This window comes from Bufo bufo, chromosome 1, assembly GCF_905171765.1.
Source record: "Bufo bufo chromosome 1, aBufBuf1.1, whole genome shotgun sequence".
NCBI classification, from domain to species: Eukaryota; Metazoa; Chordata; class Amphibia; order Anura; family Bufonidae; genus Bufo; species Bufo bufo.
In genome coordinates, this window is record NC_053389.1 from 555,761,738 (window position 1) to 555,784,036 (window position 22,299).

The 22,299-nt window shown below is 42.4% G+C and overlaps 1 protein-coding gene across 2 annotated transcripts in view; it reads right to left on the reverse strand.

Moving 5' to 3' along the window:
* Positions 1-301: 301 nt before the first annotated feature.
* Positions 302-22,299, reverse strand: part of ARMC10 (armadillo repeat containing 10) — a 63,201-nt gene continuing 41,203 nt past the window's right edge. The window contains exons 3-6 of one of the 2 annotated variants that reach the window (XM_040412980.1): positions 21,911-22,045; positions 20,288-20,464; positions 7,535-7,606; positions 302-841 (exon numbers count right to left, since the gene is read on the reverse strand). In XM_040412980.1, coding sequence (XP_040268914.1) covers positions 566-841; positions 7,535-7,606; positions 20,288-20,464; positions 21,911-22,045 — 660 coding nt within the window. In that variant the 3' untranslated portion in view covers positions 302-565. The remainder of the gene's footprint in view (positions 842-7,534; positions 7,607-20,287; positions 20,465-21,910; positions 22,046-22,299) is intronic. The other variant, XM_040412977.1, reaches the window with a different exon arrangement.

Here is a 22,299-nt window from a genome sequence, read left to right on the forward strand (position 1 = left end):
TTCCACCTTCATATGCCAGGCCTCGTTCACATTTCCGTTTTTCACTGACATTTTCCATGGACAGCACATGTACCCATTGATTTAAATGTGTCTGTCACATTTCAGTATTTCTTTTCCTGACCATGGGTCACGGAGACATGCACTACTTTGATCCGTGATGTGCACCAAGCATGCCTGTAGAAATCTATGGGTCTGTTTTTCACTGAAGACTGATAGAACATTCTTTGGAAATTTATTTTCAGCTGAGCAACATCAGTAAATTATGGATGACACACGGATAGTAAAAAAACGGACACACGGACCAATCACTGATCCTTCATGGACATCTTCATGGATGACACACGTACGCTTTTTTTCATGGATGTGTCACGGACATGGAAATGTGGACGAGGCCTCAGGGTGGAGAAGGTGCCCAATGAGCCAAGGTTATTGTGCGAAGGTGTTTGCACCTCCGTATTTGTCGAGGCTGACATGTAGTACCATTAGTGGATAATGCTAACACTTCCACCACTTCAGGTTTAACAAGTTTATTACTGAAGATAAAAAACGAAGAACTTTTCCTGCGTTACATTAGTAATGTTTCAGTACTTCTAATACATCTATAGGCTTCTTCTTTTATTTCCATGTCGGGGAAGAGTAATAATGGTACAAGATTTCTTTGGAGTACTGCTGGATCTTTAAACAGAACTGCATAGATGGAGTCTTCTTTAAGGTGACGGGGGCCATCATACTGCTGCTCTTTAGCCAGGTTCTCAGAAAGATTTGCTGTAAAACTCAGGGCTCTTATGAGTACATCCCTATTAATGCTGCCATCAAAGAGCGACGGGAACAATGATGGTGCCTGCAAAGAGATCAGATCATTATTGCTCCAGATACAATTATTATCCTCTTACAACTATGAGTGGATCATGAACTTTGCTGGATATCTGTCCGCCATAGTTCAGGGGCCTTAGTCAGTTACTTACATGCCCTGTTTGAGGGCACTGTGCAATTGGCAGGATCAGATTGTAATGCCGAGAAGCCAACCCTGAACTGTAATAGGTAGCTGAATCTATTAGTCCCATGCTGGTAACAACCCCTCAACACATCGCTCATAATGAGTGCTGTGTTCCCAAGCAGAAGCTGCAGGGCTTCCATATGTCCGATACTAGAAGACATGTAGAGAAGACACTGGAGGAGATTAAGGTAATTGCACTAGAATACTTCTATTTGAAGTGAATCAATTTGTGCCAAAATACTGGTGTACAGGGAGTGCAGAATTATTAGGCAAGTTGTATTTTTGAGGATTAATTTTATTATTGAACAACAACCATGTTCTCAATGAACCCAAAAAACTCATTAATATCAAAGCTGAATATTTTTGGAAGTAGTTTTTAGTTTGTTTTTAGTTTTAGCTATTTTAGGGGGATATCTGTGTGTGCAGGTGACTATTACTGTGCATAATTATTAGGCAACTTAACAAAAAACAAATATATACCCATTTCAATTATTTATTTTTACCAGTGAAACCAATATAACATCTCGACATTCACAAATATACATTTCTGACATTCAAAAACAAAACAAAAACAAATCAGTGACCAATATAGCCACCTTTCTTTGCAAGGACACTCAAAAGCCTGCCATCCATGGATTCTGTCAGTGTTTTGATCTGTTCACCATCAACATTGCGTGCAGCAGCAACCACAGCCTCCCAGACACTGTTCAGAGAGGTGTACTGTTTTCCCTCCTTGTAAATCTCACATTTGATGATGGACCATAGGTTCTCAATGGGGTTCAGATCAGGTGAACAAGGAGGCCATGTCATTAGATTTTCTTCTTTTATACCCTTTCTTGCCAGCCACGCTGTGGAGTACTTGGACGCGTGTGAGGGAGCATTGTCCTGCATGAAAATCATGTTTTTCTTGAAGGATGCAGACTTCTTCCTGTACCACTGCTTGAAGAAGGTGTCTTCCAGAAACTGGCAGTAGGACTGGGAGTTGAGCTTGACTCCATCCTCAACCCGAAAAGGCCCCACAAGCTCATCTTTGATGATACCAGCCCAAACTAGTACTCCACCTCCACCTTGCTGGCGTCTGAGTCGGACTGGAGCTCTCTGCCCTTTACCAATCCAGCCACGGGCCCATCCATCTGGCCCATCAAGACTCTCATTTCATCAGTCCATAAAACCTTAGAAAAATCAGTCTTGAGATATTTCTTGGCCCAGTCTTGACGTTTCAGCTTGTGTGTCTTGTTCAGTGGTGGTCGTCTTTCAGCCTTTCTTACCTTGGCCATGTCTCTGAGTATTGCACACCTTGTGCTTTTGGGCACTCCAGTGATGTTGCAGCTCTGAAATATGGCCAAACTGGTGGCAAGTGGCATCTTGGCAGCTGCACGCTTGACTTTTCTCAGTTCATGGGCAGTTATTTTGCGCCTTGGTTTTTCCACACGCTTCTTGCGACCCTGTTGACTATTTTGAATAAAACGCTTGATTGTTCGATGATCACGCTTCAGAAGCTTTGCAATTTTAAGAGTGCTGCATCCCTCTGCAAGATATCTCACTATTTTTGACTTTTCTAAGCCTGTCAAGTCCTTCTTTTGACCCATTTTGCCAAAGAAAAGGAAGTTGCCTAATAATTATGCACACCTGATTTAGGGTGTTGATGTCATTAGACCACACCCCTTCTCATTACAGAGATGCACATCACCTAATATGCTTAATTGGTAGTAGGCTTTCGAGCCTATACAGCTTGGAGTAAGACAACATGCATAAAGAGGATGATGTGGTCAAAATACTCATTTGCCTAATAATTCTGCACGCAGTGTATATACCTTGTGCTGGATTAGGACTGATTCACATCTGAGTTTAACTGATCCAGCTTGCTACAGCCATGCAACGCCAGACCCTATTGACTCTAATGGTATTCAAGGGTAAATACAGTTGCAAGAAAAAGTATGTGAACCCTTTGGAATGATATGGATTTCTGCACAAATTGGTCATAAAATGTGATATGTTCTTCATCTAAGTCACAATAGACAATCACAGTCTGCTTAAACTAATAACACACAAAGAATTAAATGTTACCATGTTTTTATTGAACACATCATGTAAACATTCACAGTGCAGGTGGAAAAAGTATGTGAACCCTTGGATTTAATAACTGGTTAAACCTCCTTTGGCAGCAATAACTTCAACCAAACGTTTCCTGTGGTTGCAGATCAGACGTGCACAACGGTCAGGAGAAATTCTTGACCATTGCTCTTTACAGAACTCTTTCGGTTCAGCAATATTCTTGGGATGTCTGGTGTGAATCGCTTTCTTGAGGTCATGCCACAGCATCTCAATCGGGTCGAGGTCAGGACTCTGACTGGGCCACTCCAAAAGGCATATTTTCTTCTGTTTAAGCCATTCTGTTGTTGATTTACTTCTATGCTTTAGGTCGTTGTCCTGTTGCAACACCCATCTTCTGTTGAGCTTCAGCTGGTGGACAGATGGCCTTAAGTTGTCCTGCAAAATGTCTTGATAAACTTGGGAATTCATTTTTCCTTCGATGATAGCAATCCGTCCAGGCCCTGACGCAGCAAAGCAGCCCCAAACCATGATGCCCCCACCACCATACTTCTCAGTTGGGATGAGGTTTTGATGTTGGTGTGCTGTGCCTCTTTTTCTCCACACATAGTGTTGTGTGTTTCTTCCAAACAACTCAAATTTGGTTTCATCTGTCCACAGAATACTTTGCCAGTACTGCTGTGGAACATCCAGGTGCTCTTGTGCAAACTGTAAATGTGCAGCAATGTTTTCTTTGGACAGCAGTGGCTTCCTCTGTGGTATCATCCCATGAAATCCATTCTTGTTTAGTGTTTTACGTATTGTAGATTCGCTAACAGGGATGTTAGCATATGCCAGAGACTTTTGTAAGTCTTTAGCTGACACTCTAGGATTCTTCTTCACCTCATTGAGCAGTCTGCGCTGTGCTCTTGCAGTCATCTTTACAGGACGGCCACTCCTAGGGAGAGTAGCAGCACTGCTGAACTTTCTCCATTTATAGACAATTTGTCTTACCGTGGACTGATGAACAGCAAGGCTTTTAGAGATACTTTTATAACCCTTTCCAGCTTTATGCAAGTCAACAATTCTTAATCGTAGGTCTTCTGAGAGCGCTTTTGTGCGAGGCATCATTCACATCAGGCAAGGCTTCTTGTGAAAAGCAAACCCAGAACTGGTGTGTGTTTTTTATAGGGTAGCTGTAACCAACACCTCCAATCTCACCTCATTGATTGGACTCCAGTTGGCTGACACCTCACTCCAATTAGCTCTTGGAGATGTCATTAGTCTTGGGGTTCACATACTTTTTCCACCTGCACTGTGAATGTTTACATGGTGAGTTCAATAAAAACATGGTAACATTTAATTCTTTGTGTGTTATTAGTTTAAGCAGACTGTGATTGTCTATTGTTGTGACTCAGATCACATTTTATGACCAATTTGTGCAGATATCCATATCATTCCAAAGGGTTCACATACTTTTTCTTGCAACTGTATGTTCCGGTTTCTGCTGGACAAAGCAGTGCATGCAGGACTTTCTGTCCAGCCGAAGCCGGCACTTATGCCAGAAAGCAGCCAGAGACCATTATAGTCAATGGGGTTTGGCTTTTTCAGATCTGGTGAACTCCAGCAGGCTGTCCCTCTACCGGATCAGTTAAACACAGATGTATCATATATGAATCATCTCCTATGTGTTTTTGCACCTCATCACATAGTTAAGGGTTGGTTCAAACTGTTTTTGGAGAAGGTTTTTAGGTGGATTTTCCTGTAAGTTTTTCAGGGAAAGCCAGAAGTGGATTAAAAAGGAATCAGAAATAACAAAAGTACTACTTCACCTTCCTCCTGGATCCACTTCTGTCTTTGGCTAAAAAACTAAAACAGGAAAATCTGTCCCAAGACATCCTCTAAAAAAAACTGTGTGAAGCTACCCTAAGTGTCTAGAAGGAGGCATGGCTTAGGAATCTTTAAATGTACCAAACTGCACTAAGATTTTGGTGCAACATATTGGTCTGAAGTAAGCCATAATTAAGTGTCTACCATTCCTTGTAAGATGTCACAAAGCTATCATAGTGAGCCACTGTGAGAAGTTTGGTGCACCTTCTGCCTGCTCTAGTTTAGAGCAGTCTAATTTTAAGATCATATGGAGTTCCCCCAATTTGCCTTCTCTGCATGTCCGTGTATACAGATGACTGGTAAAAGAGATCTTACGCCCGATTCACACATTAGTGTTCGGTCAGTGATTTCCATCAGTGATTGTGAGCCAAAACCAGGTGCGGCTCTAAACACAGAACAGGTACAGATCTCTCCATTATACCTTATGTCTGTGGAGGCTCCAATCCTGCTTTTGGCTCACAATCACTGATGGAAATCACTGATGTGTGAATGAGGCTTTATGGACTGGAACCATTGTATCCCTGCTCTCAGATCTGCTTATGGGGACATGCAGGGAACAGACATCATGTGTTCCCTAAGCCCCAAAGTATAGCATGACATGGCTAATAAATGAATGTAAATATAGATAAAATACCCCAGAAGTGAAGTGCACAACCCTCTAACATGACAAATCCATTTTGTGTGAGCATCAGGTAATTATGCATTAATACAGTCCTGTATTATAACTAGGGTTGCCACCCGGCCGGTATCTCACTGTCAAGGCCGGTATTTTAGTGGCCCTGACGGTGCTGGTAATTTTTTTCTTATTGCCGGTAATTTTTTCTTCAAGGCCAGTTACTAATGAGTGCTTCCATTGTGGAGCGCTCATCAGTGCAGCCTTTACCGCCTCCATTTGCTCACGCTGCAGGGAACACTTGCTGCTGACTGGAGGACAGGACCTGCGAGACGTCTTCACGATGGAGTGCAGGTCCTGTGCTGAGCTTCCAGTGAGCAGTGAGTGTTCACCACAGCGCAAGAAAATGGAGGAGGAGAGTGCTTTTTTTTTTTTTTTTTGCAGAAGCAGCGAAGGGGGCACTAATGGGGGCATTACTCCTACTATGGGGCACTAATGGAGGCGTTATTAACTCTGGGATGCACTAATGAGGCATTATTCATTAAGGGGCGCACTAATGGGCCATTACTCTTACTGGGGGACACTAATGAGCAGCATTAATGCTGGGGCGCACTAATAAGGGCATTATTCATTCTGGAGCGCACTAATTGGCCATTACTCTTACTTGGGGGCACTAATGGGGAGCATTAGTTCTGGAGTGCACTAATGGGGGCATTACTATTACTGGGTGGTACTAATGGGGGCATTATTCATTCTGGGGCACATTAATTTTAGGGGGCATTACTATTACAGGGGGGGGGGGCACTAATGGGGCATTATTCATTCTGGGTTGCACTAATGGGGGCATTAATATTACTAGGGGGCACTAATGGGAGCCACAGTATGACAGCGACTTAACACCCCTTGTTGAGCAATTACCCGACAACCTCAACTTGGTCAGTATATTTTGTTGGGAAAGGTGTCAACCCTAATTATAAGCCCAACTAGCAATTATTATCCAAGGCCACCGATTTCTTTATAAGATTGGGGATAAACAGTATTGTCTAAACCAGGGATGCTCAACCTGAGGCCCTCCAGCTGTTGTAAAACTACAACTCCCACCATGCCCTGCTGTAGGCGAATAGCTGTAGGCAGTCCATGCATGCTGGGTGTTGTAGTTTTGCAACAGCTGGAGGGCCGCAGGTTGGGCATCCCTGGTCTAAACCTTTATAATGCTGCATTACAAAACCGTGAAATTTGGGGAATAAATGTCTAAAAACATCCCCCAGTGTAAAAAAAGGGTTATGGATAACAGCTCCGTAATCAGTCAGTGAGAGAAAGTGCACAAGGAGCCCCTGTTATTCTGTGGAGGAGATTGCACCTCCATATTTCCACATGGATAGTGTGGATATCTAAGCCGATATCTAGTGGCATGGGGCACTAATAGACAGTAATTACGTGAGGAAGAAGACAAAAAGGGGAGATATAACAAAGCTGCTGCAAAGTTGAGTATTTGCCAATGACAACCAATCAGGTCACTGCCAAAGGACCTATAAAAAAAATATATATCTGGAATCTGATTGGTTTCCATAGGCTACTACTCTGCTTTGCATTTGCACTACTTTTGGTACAAATCCTCCAAATAACTACTCCTACATTATCTTTTATCTCTAATACGTCTTTTCACTTATTTCCTAATCAAATAGCTTACTGATCATTAAAGTCAATGGGCACATCAGTGTGTACATCTGGGAGTACATGCCAACCATGCACCAGATTTATCAGCAAAAACAGATCCTTAAAAAAATAATAATAATTTAAATGGATAATTCTGTGCAGTTTTTTTGTTTTTCACATGGAAAAAACTGAAAGGGTTACTCTCATTCACAAAAATGATCCATGAAAAAAATAAAAAAAGGAATTGTGTATTGCCTCGTTGAATTGCATGGGTCAGTGTGATGTAAGTTTAAGGAAAGGATGGCACCCTGAAGTGTAGAGAACACAACAGACAAAATAAATCTTACCTTATTTGCAAGGAGAGGTCTAGTCATCAAAGGATTTGCAGACATGTTCACAAGAAGTTTTAATGTGTGTATCTTATGGGGGAAATACAGAAATACCTGATAAACTAAAAGATCACAATCCAAGACAGGCACCAATAATTTATATGTAATTTATATTTACATGGGTATTCCGGTTATAGCACAGGATAGAGGATAACTATTAAATTGGTGAGGATCCGACTTCTGGGACTCATACCCCAAAATGAATGTAGTGGCTAGCTGAGCATGCACCATGCCATGCCTTTCATTCTGTTTAGGACTGCCGGAAACAGACAAGTACATTGCTCAGCCATTTTCAACTGTCCCATACAGAATGAATGGTTGACCAGCCTCTATATTCATTTCATCTCATAGTCGGTGGGGGTCCGACCTGTGGAGAGGGGGTGACTTGTTATAACAGGATAATTCTTTAACCCCTTGCAGATACAGCCAACTGTCACCTTTCTTACCAAGCCTTTTTGCAAATCTGATATGTGTCCCTTTATGTGGTAATAACTTTGGAATGTTTTTACTTATCCAAGCCTTTCTGAAAATGGTTTTTCGCGATGTGTCATACTTCATGTTAGTAGTAAATTTGGATAAATATTTTTTACCTTTATTTGTCCAAAAAAAAACAAAAACACACGAGACACACCAACAAAGAAAATGAGGAAAAATTTGACATTTTCTAAATTTTCATTTTTCTACTTTAAGACAAAATGATGCAAAATAGTTATTAAAGAGGTCCTGTTACCTCTGCTGATATGTTTTAATAGCTTCATACATTTCTGAATTTTATAAATATTAGTTTTGGAAATCTTCTTGAAAAGTTGAAAAATTGCTTCTAGAATTTTAAGCCTTCCAATGTCCAAAAAATAAATTAAATTTAATTTTTTTAAATTATGCATACATAAAGTAGACACATGGTGAATGTTAATTAAAGAGGACCTGATATGCCTGATTTAATAGCTACATGCATTCCCAATGTAATAACAATTCTGGAGCATCTATTCTTATGGCTATGTTGTGCCCTTCCGCTATTATTTCTACTAAAAGTTATAATTGAATTGCTAGCAGTCTGCGGTAAGGGTACAGAAGTGTGGTAACCAGTTGGGGGGGGGTCTACCTGTACAGTCTTACAATGGCAGCACTGACTGGATAGAGTCTGTACACACCCCCAACTGGTTACCACTCCTCTGTATCCTTACCGCAGACTGCTAGCAATTCATTCATAACCTCTAGTAGAAATAATAGTTAGGGCACAACATAGAGACATAAGAATAGATGCTCCAGAATGGTTATTACATTGGGAATGCATGTAGCTATTAAATCAGGCATGTCAGGAGTGGTAAAAGGTCCTCTTTAATTAATATTCACCATGTGTCTACATTATGTATGCATCATTTTGTAAATTTCATTTTATTTCTTGTTTGGACAATGGAAGGCTTAAAATTCTAGAAGCAATTTTTCAACTTTTCAAGAAGATTTCCAAAACCAATATTTTTTAAATTCAGACCAATTCACATAATAGAAATCAACCATACATTTTTTGAGGAGTGAAGTGAGCATTTTGACTCCATAGGTGTTTTTAAGAAATGTGTTGTGGATGGTGAAAAATGAAAATTGCTATTTGTGCAACAGATATGCCCAATATGTTGTGCCACATTTGTGCCACTGAAAAGTCAGCTCTCTATTAGGCTCCATTCACACGTCCGCAAGTGTGGTCCGCAATTGTGCGAAACGGGTGCGGACCCATTCATTCTCTATGGGGACGGAGTGGATGCGGAGAGCACACTATGTGAAGGCTCCCAGGCCTGTCATAGCGAGCTGCCTCCAAAGCCATGCCCGAAGACGTCCTGACAAGAAGCCTGTGGAAATACAATAGACTGAAATATAATATTCTCTTGGTAGGGATGAGCAAATAGATTCTAATGTACTGATTTGTCTCATCAGCAAAGGTTCTTCACCTGGGAGGAGCTGTCCCCACAGGTAAAGAAGCGTCCAATCTGATTGACAGGGCCAGACATCTAGCCCAGTGGCACTGCTCTGAGTGGCGCAGAAGCTCAAATTTGGCTTCATAAGCAGCAACTGAGCCACTAGAAATCTGGGCTAGATGTCCGGCCCTGACAGTCAGTTGACAGGTGGATGCCCTTTCACCTGTGTGGACAGCCCCTCACAGGATGAAGAGCTTCTGCTGAGGCAAATCAATTTGTATGGGGGGTGAGAAATAACCACCCATAATGACACTCAAACAATTCACACAATTCTAGAGAGGGGTTACCCTAGACAACTACTGGATGAACAGAGGAATAGACTTGAAGGTCTACAAGAGGTTAAATCCATTAAATCATCACGGATTCCACTGGTTAAATATCACCGTTGGATCCAAAGGGTTAAAAGCATAGTCAATAAACATTGGCAGATAGTTTCGAGATCCTATCCCCAAATCGATGAACTTCAGAGACCCCCGATGATGTGCTTTAAAAAGAGCAGAAAATCTGCGTGACAAGATTATTAGAGCAGACATAGGTAGTAGCAAGATTAGCCCTAGACAGACTACATTATCCCCCCCGAGACAAGGCACATTCCCATGCTTGAATTGTGTGAATTGTTCGAGTGTCATTAAGGGTGGTTATTTCTCACACCCGCATTCTGGTGAACAAATCAGAGGGATCTTCACCTGCGATAGTTGGTTTGTAATTTATATCCTCAAATGCCCCTGCGGTTTATTGTATGTGGGGGAAACCTCCATGAGAATTAAAGATCGATTGAGCAAGCACAAATCGACAATTAGAAAGGAGAATTTGTTACTCCCACTACCGTACCACTTCCATCAAAAGGGACATACTATATCACAATTACGCTATCAGGTCATAGAAGGTGTCACATTACCTCGACGCGGTGGAGATAGAAATAAATTGCTTCTAAAAAGAGAGGCATATTGGATCCATCGGCTACAAACCATGGATCAGAAAGGCCTAAAATCGAGATTACAATGTCAGTAGTTTAATGTGATGCGATTATCTGTAACTATGTTTCCCTTTTGTTTTTTCTATAGCGAAACTAGATGTTTCGGAAAACACATTTCACCTGTGGGATTATGTTGATCTACATATACTCCGCAGACATTCAGCTGTGGGAGGAGTCTATTGCAACAATGTGATGTCATTTCCTTTGTCTTTATTTGCATATATACCAGAGCTAGTGGTAAGATGTATACACCAGTCTGATTAAAGCACTTAGTTGCTGAAACGCGTCACTATGATGTAATATGTGACTGACTAAATCTACAAGATTATTCATCAAGCGAGTGCCGGTCTTGTTCTTCACAAATTACACTGCGTGCAGAATTATTAGGCAATTTAGTATTTTGACCACATCATCCTCTTTATGCATGTTGTCTTACTCCAAGCTGTATAGGCTCGAAAGCCTACTACCAATTAAGCATATTAGGTGATGTGCATCTCTGTAATGAGAAGGGGTGTGGTCTAATGACATCAACACCCTATATTAGGTGTGCATAATTAGGCAACTTCCTTTCCTTTGGCAAAATGGGTCAAAAGAAGGACTTGACAGGCTCAGAAAAGTCAAAAATAGTGAGATATCTTGCAGAGGGATGCAGCACTCTTAAAATTGCAAAGCTTCTGAAGCGTGATCATCGAACAATCAAGCGTTTCATTCAAAATAGTCAACAGGGTCGCAAGAAGCGTGTGGAAAAACCAAGGCGCAAAATAACTGCCCATGAACTGAGAAAAGTCAAGCGTGCAGCTGCCAAGATGCCACCAGTTTGGCCATATTTCAGAGCTGCAACATCACTGGAGTGCCCAAAAGCACAAGGTGTGCAATACTCAGAGACATGGCCAAGGTAAGAAAGGCTGAAAGACGACCACCACTGAACAAGACACACAAGCTGAAACGTCAAGACTGGGCCAAGAAATATCTCAAGACTGATTTTTCTAAGGTTTTATGGACTGATGAAATGAGAGTGAGTCTTGATGGGCCAGATGGATGGGCCCGTGGCTGGATTGGTAAAGGGCAGAGAGCTCCAGTCCGACTCAGACGCCAGCAAGGTGGAGGTGGAGTACTGGTTTGGGCTGGTATCATCAAAGATGAGCTTGTGGGGCCTTTTCGGGTTGAGGATGGAGTCAAGCTCAACTCCCAGTCCTACTGCCAGTTTCTGGAAGACACCTTCTTCAAGCAGTGGTACAGGAAGAAGTCTGCATCCTTCAAGAAAAACATGATTTTCATGCAGGACAATGCTCCATCACACGCGTCCAAGTACTCCACAGCGTGGCTGGCAAGAAAGGGTATAAAAGAAGAAAATCTAATGACATGGCCTCCTTGTTCACCTGATCTGAACCCCATTGAGAACCTGTGGTCCATCATCAAATGTGAGATTTACAAGGAGGGAAAACAGTACACCTCTCTGAACAGTGTCTGGGAGGCTGTGGTTGCTGCTGCACGCAATGTTGATGGTGAACAGATCAAAACACTGACAGAATCCATGGATGGCAGGCTTTTGAGTGTCCTTGCAAAGAAAGGTGGCTATATTGGTCACCGATTTGTTTTTGTTTTGTTTTTGAATGTCAGAAATGTATATTTGTGAATGTCGAGATGTTATATTGGTTTCACTGGTAAAAATAAATAACTGAAATGGGTATATATTTGTTTTTTGTTAAGTTGCCTAATAATTATGCACAGTAATAGTCACCTGCACACACAGATATCCCCCTAAAATAGCTAAAACTAAAAACAAACTAAGAACTACTTCCAAAAATATTCAGCTTTGATATTAATGAGTTTTTTGGGTTCATTGAGAACATGGTTGTTGTTCAATAATAAAATTAATCCTCAAAAATACAACTTGCCTAATAATTCTGCACTCACTGTAGTTTTATGCATAGTCGGGTCAGAGTTAGATGTAGACTGTTCAGACAAAACTGACCGCATCTCCTCTCTAATCACATCCCTTAGTTCATCTCTAATGGATGGGACTAAGTCTTTAGCCATGTTAGCAGTGCAAGATTTACAGAGTTTCCTGGAACCTCTATCTGACAGTTTTGTCAAACAACTCACACACATTTTAGTATTAAAGATGGAGTTAAAAAAACAAAATCCTCTTATCACTCTACAGGCACACAGGAGAGAGAGAAAAAACACATTAAGGGAGGAAGACATTAGTAAAGGCAATACAAATTTACATAGTCTTCCCCCACTGGATGTGACTTACTGCAGCTGCACTCCCAGAAGGCTACATCTGTCCTGCCGCAATATCAGACATATTGCCAGCCCTGCATGCCCTCTTAAATCTCTCCGTACCTGCAGACCTCAGATCAGCAGACGACTTCAGTCTTGATCTGCCGCGCCAAATTAACCACCTCAGCCCCCAGTGCTTAAACACCCTGAAAGACCAGGCCACTTTTTACACTTCTGACCTACACTACTTTCACCGTTTATTGCTCGGTCATGCAACTTACCACCCAAATGAATTTTACCTCCTTTTCTTCTCACTAATACAGCTTTCATTTGGTGGTATTTCATTGCTGCTGACATTTTTACTTTTTTTGTTATTAATCGAAATTTAACGATTTTTTTTGCAAAAAAAATGACATTTTTCACTTTCAGTTGTAAAATTTTGCAAAAAAAACGACATCCATATAGAAATTTTGCTCTAAATTTATAGTTCTACATGTCTTTGATAAAAAAAAAATGTTTGGGTAAAAAAAAAAAATGGTTTGGGTAAAAGTTATAGCGTTTACAAACTATGGTACAAAAATGTGAATTTCCGCTTTTTGAAGCAGCTCTGACTTTCTGAGCACCTGTCATGTTTCCTGAGGTTCTACAATGCCCAGACAGTACAAACACCCCACAAATGACCCCATTTCTGAAAGTAGACACCCTAAGGTATTCGCTGATGGGCATAGTGAGTTCATAGAACTTTTTATTTTTTGTCACAAGTTAGCGGAAAATGATGATTTTTTTTTTTTTTTTTTTTTTTCCTTACAAAGTCTCATATTCCACTAACTTGTGACAAAAAATAAAAAGTTCTATGAACTCACTATGCCCATCAGCGAATACCTTGGGGTCTCTTCTTTCCAAAATGGGGTCACTTGTGGGGTAGTTATACTGCCCTGGCATTCTAGGGGCCCAAATGTGTGGTAAGGAGTTTGAAATCAAATTCAGTAAAAAATGACCTGTGAAATCCGAAAGGTGCTCTTTGGAATATGGGCCCCTTTGCCCACCTAGGCTGCAAAAAAGTGTCACACATCTGGTATCCCCGTACTCAGGAGAAGTTGAGGAATGTGTTTTGGGGTGTCTTTTTACATATACCCATGCTGGGTGAGATAAATATCTTGGTCAAATGACAACTTTGTATAAAAAAATGGGAAAAGTTGTCTTTTGCCAAGATATTTCTCTCACCCAGCATGGGTATATATAAAATGACACCCCAAAACACATTCCCCACCTTCTCCTAAGTACGGAGATACCAGATGTGTGACACTTTTTTGCAGCCTAGGTGGGCAAAGGGGCCCATATTCCAAAGAGCACCTTTCGGATTTCACAGGTCATTTTTTACAGAATTTGATTTCAAACTCCTTACCACACATTTGGGCCCCTAGAATGCCAGGGCAGTATAACTACCCCACAAGTGACCCCATTTTGGAAAGAAGAGACCCCAAGGTATTCGCTGATGGGCATAGTGAGTTCATGGAAATTTTTTTTTTTTGTCACAAGTTAGTGGAATAGGAGACTTTGTATAAAAAAAAAAAAAAAACAAAAAAAAAAACAAACATCATTTTCCACTAACTTGTGACAAAAAATAAAAAATTCTAGGAACTTGCCATGCCCCTCACGGAATACCTTGGGGTGTCTTCTTTCCAAAATGGGGTCACTTGTGGGGTAGTTATACTGCCCTGGAATTTTCCAGGGGCCCTAATGTCTGGTAAGTAGGTAAATGACCTGTGAAATCTGAAAGGTGCTCTTTGGAATGTGGGCCCCTTTGCCCACCTAGGCTGCAAAAAAGTGTCACACATCTGGTATCTCCGTACTCAGGAGAAGGTGGGGAATGTGTTTTGGGGTGTCATTTTACATATACCCATGCTGGGTGAGAGAAATATCTTGGCAAAAGACAACTTTTCCCATTTTTTTTATACAAAGTTGGCATTTGACCAAGATATTTATCTCACCCAGCATGGGTATATGTAAAATGACACCCCAAAACATATTCCCCAACTTCTGCTGAATACGGAGATACCACATGTGTGACACTTTTTTGCAGCCTAGGTGGGCAAAGGGGCCCAAATTCCTTTTAGGAGGGCATTTTTAGACATTTGGATACCAGACTTCTTCTCACGCTTTGGGGCCCCTAAAATGCCAGGGCAGTATAAATACCCCACATGTGACCCCATTTTGGAAAGAAGACACCCCAAGGTATTCAATGAGGGGCATGGCGAGTTCATTGAAAAAAAAAAATTTTGGCACAAGTTAGCGGAAATTGATTTTTTTTGATTTTGTTCTCACAAAGTCTCCCTTTCCGCTAACTTGGGACAAAAATTTCAATCTTTCATGGACTCAATATGCCCCTCAGCGAATACCTTGGGGTGTCTTCTTTCCAAAATGGTGTTATTTGTGGGGTGTTTGTACTGCCCTGGCATTTGAGGGTCTCCGCAATCATTACATGTATGCCCAGCATTAGGAGTTTCTGCTATTCTCCTTATATTGAGCATACGGGTAATGAGATTTTTTTTTTCCGTTCAGCCTCTGGGCTGAAAGAAAAAAATGAACGGCACAGATTTCTTCATTCGCATCGATCAATGTGGATGAAAAAATCTCTGCCAAAAAAAGAAAAAGGAGGGGAAAGGCGTCTGCCAGGACATAGGAGCTCCGCCCAACATCCATACCCACTTCAGCTCGTATGCCCTGGCAAACCAGATTTCTCCATTCACATCAATCGATGTGGATGAATAAATCATTGCCGGGATTTTTTTTTTTATATATACAAAGTGTTTGCCAAAGTATATGAACACCGCCACCTCCTCAGCTCATATGCCTCGGCAAACATATCTTTTACTGCAGAGGAGAAATCTCGTCTTGCAGCGCCGCATACACCGACTTGCGTGTAATCTGACAGCAGCGCAATGCTTCTGTCAGAATGCACATCAGTGCTGCAGCTGGTCGATCGGTTGGTCCACCTGGAAGGTAAAAAAAACAAAACAAAAAAGAAAAAACCAGGCCGCAAAGCAATAACTTTATTAACTTTAGAACAGAACATATTAACTTTTTTAAACTTTTTTACTTACCGGTAATTTTTTTTTTGTTTAGTTTTTTTTACCTTTATAGAACAAACCTCTCCTTCCCCATGGGACAATGTGCAAAGCGCAAATCGCCCAAAGATGTGGCGAAGTACGTTATGCACTTTATCCCAGGTGAAAGGAGAGGTTTGCAGCAGCTGAGAGTAAAAGGGCCCTAATAGCCCTGTGTGCCTGTCCTGTGAGATGCAATCCCTATGCTAGGTGTACCTGTGTGTGGTACTTCCGGAAACACTCTCCATAGCATAGGGCAGGGTGGTCAGCACAGTCAGGACAGAAATAGCGGGTGTCACGCCTTATTCCACTCCTGCTACAGACACGACATCTTTTTCGGGGTGACGGTTGGGTTGAGGTACCAGGAACGACACTGGGGAAATGTCGCTCGTGTAGACGGCTAACTACACTGGGGGATGGGGCCACGGAACCTCCTGGGTAAAGGAGGTTCTCGATGATCTCTTCCTGGAATTTGAGGAAAGATCGTGTTCTCCCAGCCTTACTGTAGAGAACAAAACTATTGTACAGCGCCAATTGAATTAAATATACAGACACCTTCTTATACCAGCGTCTGGTTCTGCGGGAAACTAAATACGGAGACAACATCTGGTCATTGAAGTCCACCCCTCCCATGAGCGCATTATAGTCGTGGACACAGAGGGGCTTTTCAATGACACGGGTTGCTCGCTCAATTTGGATTGTCGTGTCTGCGTGAATGGAGGAGAGCATGTAAACGTCACGCTTGTCTCTCCATTTCACCGCGAGCAGTTCTTCGTTACACAAGGCAGCCCTCTCCCCCCTTGCAAGACGGGTGGTTACAAGCCGTTGGGGGAAGCCCACGCGACTAGTTCGCGCGGTGCCACAGGCGCAAATCCGTTCTAGAAACAAATGCCTAAAGAGGGCCACACTTGTGTAAAAATTGTCCACATAAAGATGGTACCCCTTGCCGAATAAGGGTGACACCAAGTCCCAGACTGTCTTCCCACTGCTCCCCAGGTAGTCAGGGCAACCGACCGGCTCCAGGGTCTGATCTTTTCCCTCATAGACACGAAATTTGTGGGTATAGCCTGTGGCCCTTTCACAGAGCTTATACAATTTGACCCCATACCGGGCACGCTTGCTTGGGATGTACTGTTTGAAGCCAAGGCGCCCGGTAAAATGTATTAGGGACTCGTCTACGCAGATGTTTTGCTCGGGGGTATACAAATCTGCAAATTTCTGGTTGAAATGGTCTGTGAGGGGCGGAATTTTGTGGAGCCGGTCAAAAGCTGGGTGGCCTCTGGGACGGGAGGTGGTGTTGTTGCTAAAATGCAGGAAACGGAGGATGGCCTCAAATCGTGCCCTGGACATAGCAGCAGAGAACATGGGCATGTGATGAATCGGGTGCGTTGACCAATATGACCGCAATTCATGCTTTTTTGTCAAGCCCATGTTGAGGAGAAGGCCCAAAAAAATTTTAATTTCGGAAACTTGGACTGGTTTCCACCGGAAAGGCTGGGCATAAAAGCTTCCCGGGTTGGCGGATATAAATTGTGTGGCATACTGGTTGGTCTCTGCCACGACTAAGTCCAAGAGCTCCGCAGTCAAGAACAGCTCAAAAAATCCCAGGGCCGAACCGATTTGAGCCGTCTCAACCCGAACTCCAGACTGGGCGGTGAAAGGGGGAACTACAGGTGCGGCTGAAGTTGGTGACTGCCAATCAGGGTTTGCCAGCACCTCAGGGATTCTAGGGGCTCTACGGGCCTGTCTGTGCGGTGGCTGCGACGGGGTAACACCGTACCAGCTTCAACTGCCCTTCTGGTGCTCGCCACGTCACCATGTTGTACGGCAGTGCTGGTACTAGGTCCAGGGAGGGCTGCGCTGCTGGTGTATGCCTCACCACGTGATCCGGCAGCGACAGCCCCACTCTGCTGCTCTTGAAGCGGATCCTGCGTAACCTGTGGTCTAGCGACACGGGGCCTGGTACGCCTGGTGCTATCAGGGACCTCCACCTCCTCGTCCGAACTTTGGGTCAGAGAGCCACTGCTTTCCAGAGGTTCATATTCTGACCCGCTAGATTCGTCAGATGAGGGTTCCCACTCCTCATCCGACTGGGTCAGAATCCTGTAGGCCTCTTCAGAAGAATACCCCCTGTTTGACATTTTGGACTACTAAATTTAGGGGTATTCCCTGAGACTACCCAAGAAAAAAAGCAAACCTGTCTTACAAAGGGGAGGCTAGCGAAGTACCGGAGGCCGCTGCGGTTGATAAAAAATATCAAAACTGATTTTTTTTATCGCCGCAGTGCGTGTAAAATGAATGTGCAGTGATCAAAAAAATATATTTTTTTTGTCACTGCGGTGGGGCGGGCGTGGGTGAACGCACGTGTGGGCGACCGATCAGGCCTGATCGGGCAAACACTGCGTTTTGGGTGGAGGGCGAACTAAAGTGACACTAATACTATTATAGATCTGACCGTGATCAGTTTTGATCACTTACAGATACTATAAAAGTACAAATGCTGATTAGCGATACGCTATTCAGCGAATAAAAGTGACTGCGGTGCGGTGGGGTGGGCGCTAACTGACGCTAACTACCTAACCAAGGGGCCTAAACTATCCCTAAAACCTAACAGCCAATACTAGTGAAAAAAAAAAAAAGTGACAGTTTACACTGATCACTTTTTTTCCTTTCACTGGTGATTGACAGGGGCGATCAAAGGGGTGATCAAAGGGGTGATCAAAGGGTTAATTGGGGTGCAGGGGGGTGATCAGGGGCTACAGTGAAGTGTTTGGTGTACTCACAGTGATGTCTGCTTCTCTGCTGGATCCAACCGACGAAAAGGACCAGCAGAGGAGCAGAGAAGCCATATAACAGATCATATTTACTAATATGATGTGTTATATGGCTTGTGATTGGATTTTTTAAAAATTGCCAGCCTGCCAGCCAATGATCGTTGCTGGCAGGCTGGTGACGAACTTGTTCTTTAACTTTTGCCGGCCCGCGATGCGCATGCGCGGGCCGGCTTGGAGCGAAATCTCGCGTCTCGCGAGATGACGCGTATATGCGTGACTGTGCGCAGCGCTACCACCTCCGGAACGCGAATCTGTGTACAGCGGTCCGGAGGTGGTTAAGCTCCGCCCCCTTACGGCCGTCACGCAACCCGGAAGTCCCTGTGGATCATGTGATGACCGGAGTGACGTCACCACAGGTCCTGTTGCTGCACACAGCTAAGATGAAGACAGAAGGAGATGCCGGCTGCGCGATCAAGTGGATTAAGGAGAGTTAAATTATTATTATTTATTTTTAACCCCTCCAGCGCTATTTTACTATGCATGCTGTATTCAGAATGCTATTATTTTCCCTTATAATCATGTTATAAGGGAAAATAATACAATCTACAGAACACCGATCCCAAGCCAGAACTTCTGTGAAGAAGTTCGGGTTTGGGTACCAAACATGCGCGATCTTTCTCACGCGAGTGCAAAACGCATTACAATGTTTTGCACTCGCGCGGAAAAATAGCACATGTTCCCGCAAAGCACCCGCACCTTTTCCCGCAACGCCCGTGTGAACCCAGCCAAAGGATTAAAGTTTGTAAAATCAGTTTTGAATATCTTGAGGGGTGTAGTTTGTAAAATGTGGTCATTTTTGGGTGGTTTCTATTATGCAAGCCTCAAAAAGTGACTTCAGACCTGAACTGGTCCTGAAAAAGTGGGTTTTAGAAATTTTCTGAAACATTTCAAGATTTGCTTTTAAACTTCTAAGCCTTATAACATCCCCCAAAAATACAATATCATTCCCAAATTGATCCAAACATGAAGTAGACATATGGGGAATGTAAAGTAAAAACTATTTTTGGAGGTATTACTATCAATTATAAAAGTAGAGAAATTGAAATTTGGAAATTAGTTAATTTTTCCAAATTTTTGGTAAATTTGGAATTTTTTTTATAAATAAAAATTCTTTTTTTGGACTCAATTTTACCACTGTCATGAAGTACAATACGTGACGAAAAAAACAATTTCAGAATGGCCTGGATAAGTAAAAGCGTTTCAAAGTTATCACCACATAAAGTGACATGTCAGATTTGCAAAAAATGGCTTGGTCCTTAAGGTGAAAATGAGCCCGGTCCTCAAGGGGTCACCTACTCCAAGCCCTATAAAGTGAAGTACTACATGAATAGCACAGCCACTCCTGATTCCAGATCACTAACTTGCATGTCCATTGTGAGAACTCATGAGCATGCACACATACTGGAGAGGACTCCGGGATGAGTCCTTTCAATATACTGCAGCCTCGGTTTGCAGGGGGGTTGGACAGGGCTGAGCATGGACATATAACTTAGCCATGTGGAGTTAGGTGTGGCAGTACTATTTATGTAGCACGCACTTTATAGAGCTCAGGGGAGGTGAGAAATTCCCTTTCAGGGGTTAATGGGGATAAACCATACCTTGGTGGTGTCATTTCCTTCATCTAGTAAATAGAGTAGATTTGGAACAGAATCTTCCATCTTTTCATGGTACTTATTGGTGACTGACATATTGATCACCAGTCTCAGGCCAGCCAGCTGGACTTCAGAATTTAACAAACACTCTGTGATATCCTTTAATACTTCATTTATAAAAGCCTAAGTAGCAAAAGAAACAAATTAAGTTGCAATACTGTTCCATGTGCTGGTTAAATGTTAGACTTTTGTTCAAAGGCTACTTTTACTTATGCGTTTTGGTTTCAGGTTTTGAAATCTGGCAGAGGATCTCAAAATCTGACCAAAACGGTTCAGTTTTGATTACACATCAGAATGCATCTGTTTCGTTAGGATGCGGTTATGTGAAATCGAAACGGAACAAACCGGATCCTTCACTAAATACATTGAAAGTCAATGGGTGATGGATGCGTTTTTTTTTAGGACCCTGGTTTTGTGTCCGGTCACAAAACGGAATGCTGACAGAACGAAAGATATCATAAACGGATCTCTTTCCATTCAGAACACAAAGGGGACAAAACAGAACCGCTTTGGCCCAGTTTTGAGATCCTCTGCTGCATCTCAAAACCGGAATGGCAAAATGCATATGTGAAAGTAGCCTACCTGAGGAGGCTTGAATGCAGGCAAGTCAGTGGCCATAATGTATGTCATAAAGCATCCCCAGGATAGGTCATCAATATCAGATCGGCGGGGGTCCGACATCCGGAACCCCAACGATCAGCTGTATGAAGAGAAGGCATGTGCAGTCTCCTGTCTCTCTTCCTGCTCGCTGCTGCTATGTCTATGGCGAGCAGGAAGAGAGAAAGGAGATGGCACCACCCCTTTCCATGGATTATGTCTGGTACTGTAGCTCGACACAGTTGGATTCAACGGGACAGATCGGCAATACCGCACAAGACCTAAGGCCAGGGCTAGTATTGTTTTTGGAAGAAAGCAGCCATGTTTTTTAATCCTGGACAATCTGGCAGAATAAAAGTGCATATTGACACTACTCCTGAGGAGAAAAGGTCCACAAAAGGTATGTTTGTATTGCTCTCCCCAGCCCTTTACTAGTGCTGTTAGCAGTTCTGCATGGTCAAAACTGCTAACAGAGTCCCTTTAAAAGGTGCCCAGATGCTATAGCTGTCTCAATGCAGAGAGGTGCAAAATACAGGAGAAACTCGAAAAATTTAATATCGTACAAAGTTCATTTATTTCAGTAATGCAACTTAAAAGGTGAAACTAACATATGAGATAGACCCATTACATGCAAAGCGAGATATTTCAAGCCTTTATTGGTTATAATTTGGATGATTATGGCTTATAGCTTATGAAACCCCAAAGTCACACTTTTGAAGGGTATTCTTTGCTCAGGGAATATGGATTAATTAGCTGACTAGAGTGTGACACTGAGCTTAGAATATTGAACCTTTTCACAAAATTCTAATTTTAAGCTGCATTAATGCAATTCCTTTTAATTTGCATTACTGAAATAAATGGACTTTTGCACGATATTCAAATTTTTCGAGTTTCACCTGTAAAATGTTCTGTGTAACCACAGCTTCTAATGCAGTCTCTGCTGTTCTACAATGTTACTTAAGGTAATCTCACCTGTATTTGCTCCTGATTTGGTAGGTTCAAGCTCAGGTTGTTGAGTACATTAAGAGCACCTGCTTTTATTTTCGGATCAGCGTGTGAAAGGAACCCTCCAATAATACGAATACCATCTAAATTCCGAATTATATCCTAAAACACAGAACAAATCCAGGTGAAATATTAAAGTGGATGGCCACTTTATAGGAAAATGCCCTAAATACCCATAAACGGTTATGTTGTGCCCGTGGCATTAAGTGCCTAAGTGGGCGTTCCCATGCTTGAGCAGTAGGAGGATCAATTTCACAGATGGAGAAATGTATAAACACAGTTATAGTAGTATGAACCACAACATAACAGTTTGTCGTTTGGGTAATTTTCCTATAAAGTGATCAAAAGTATGTGGA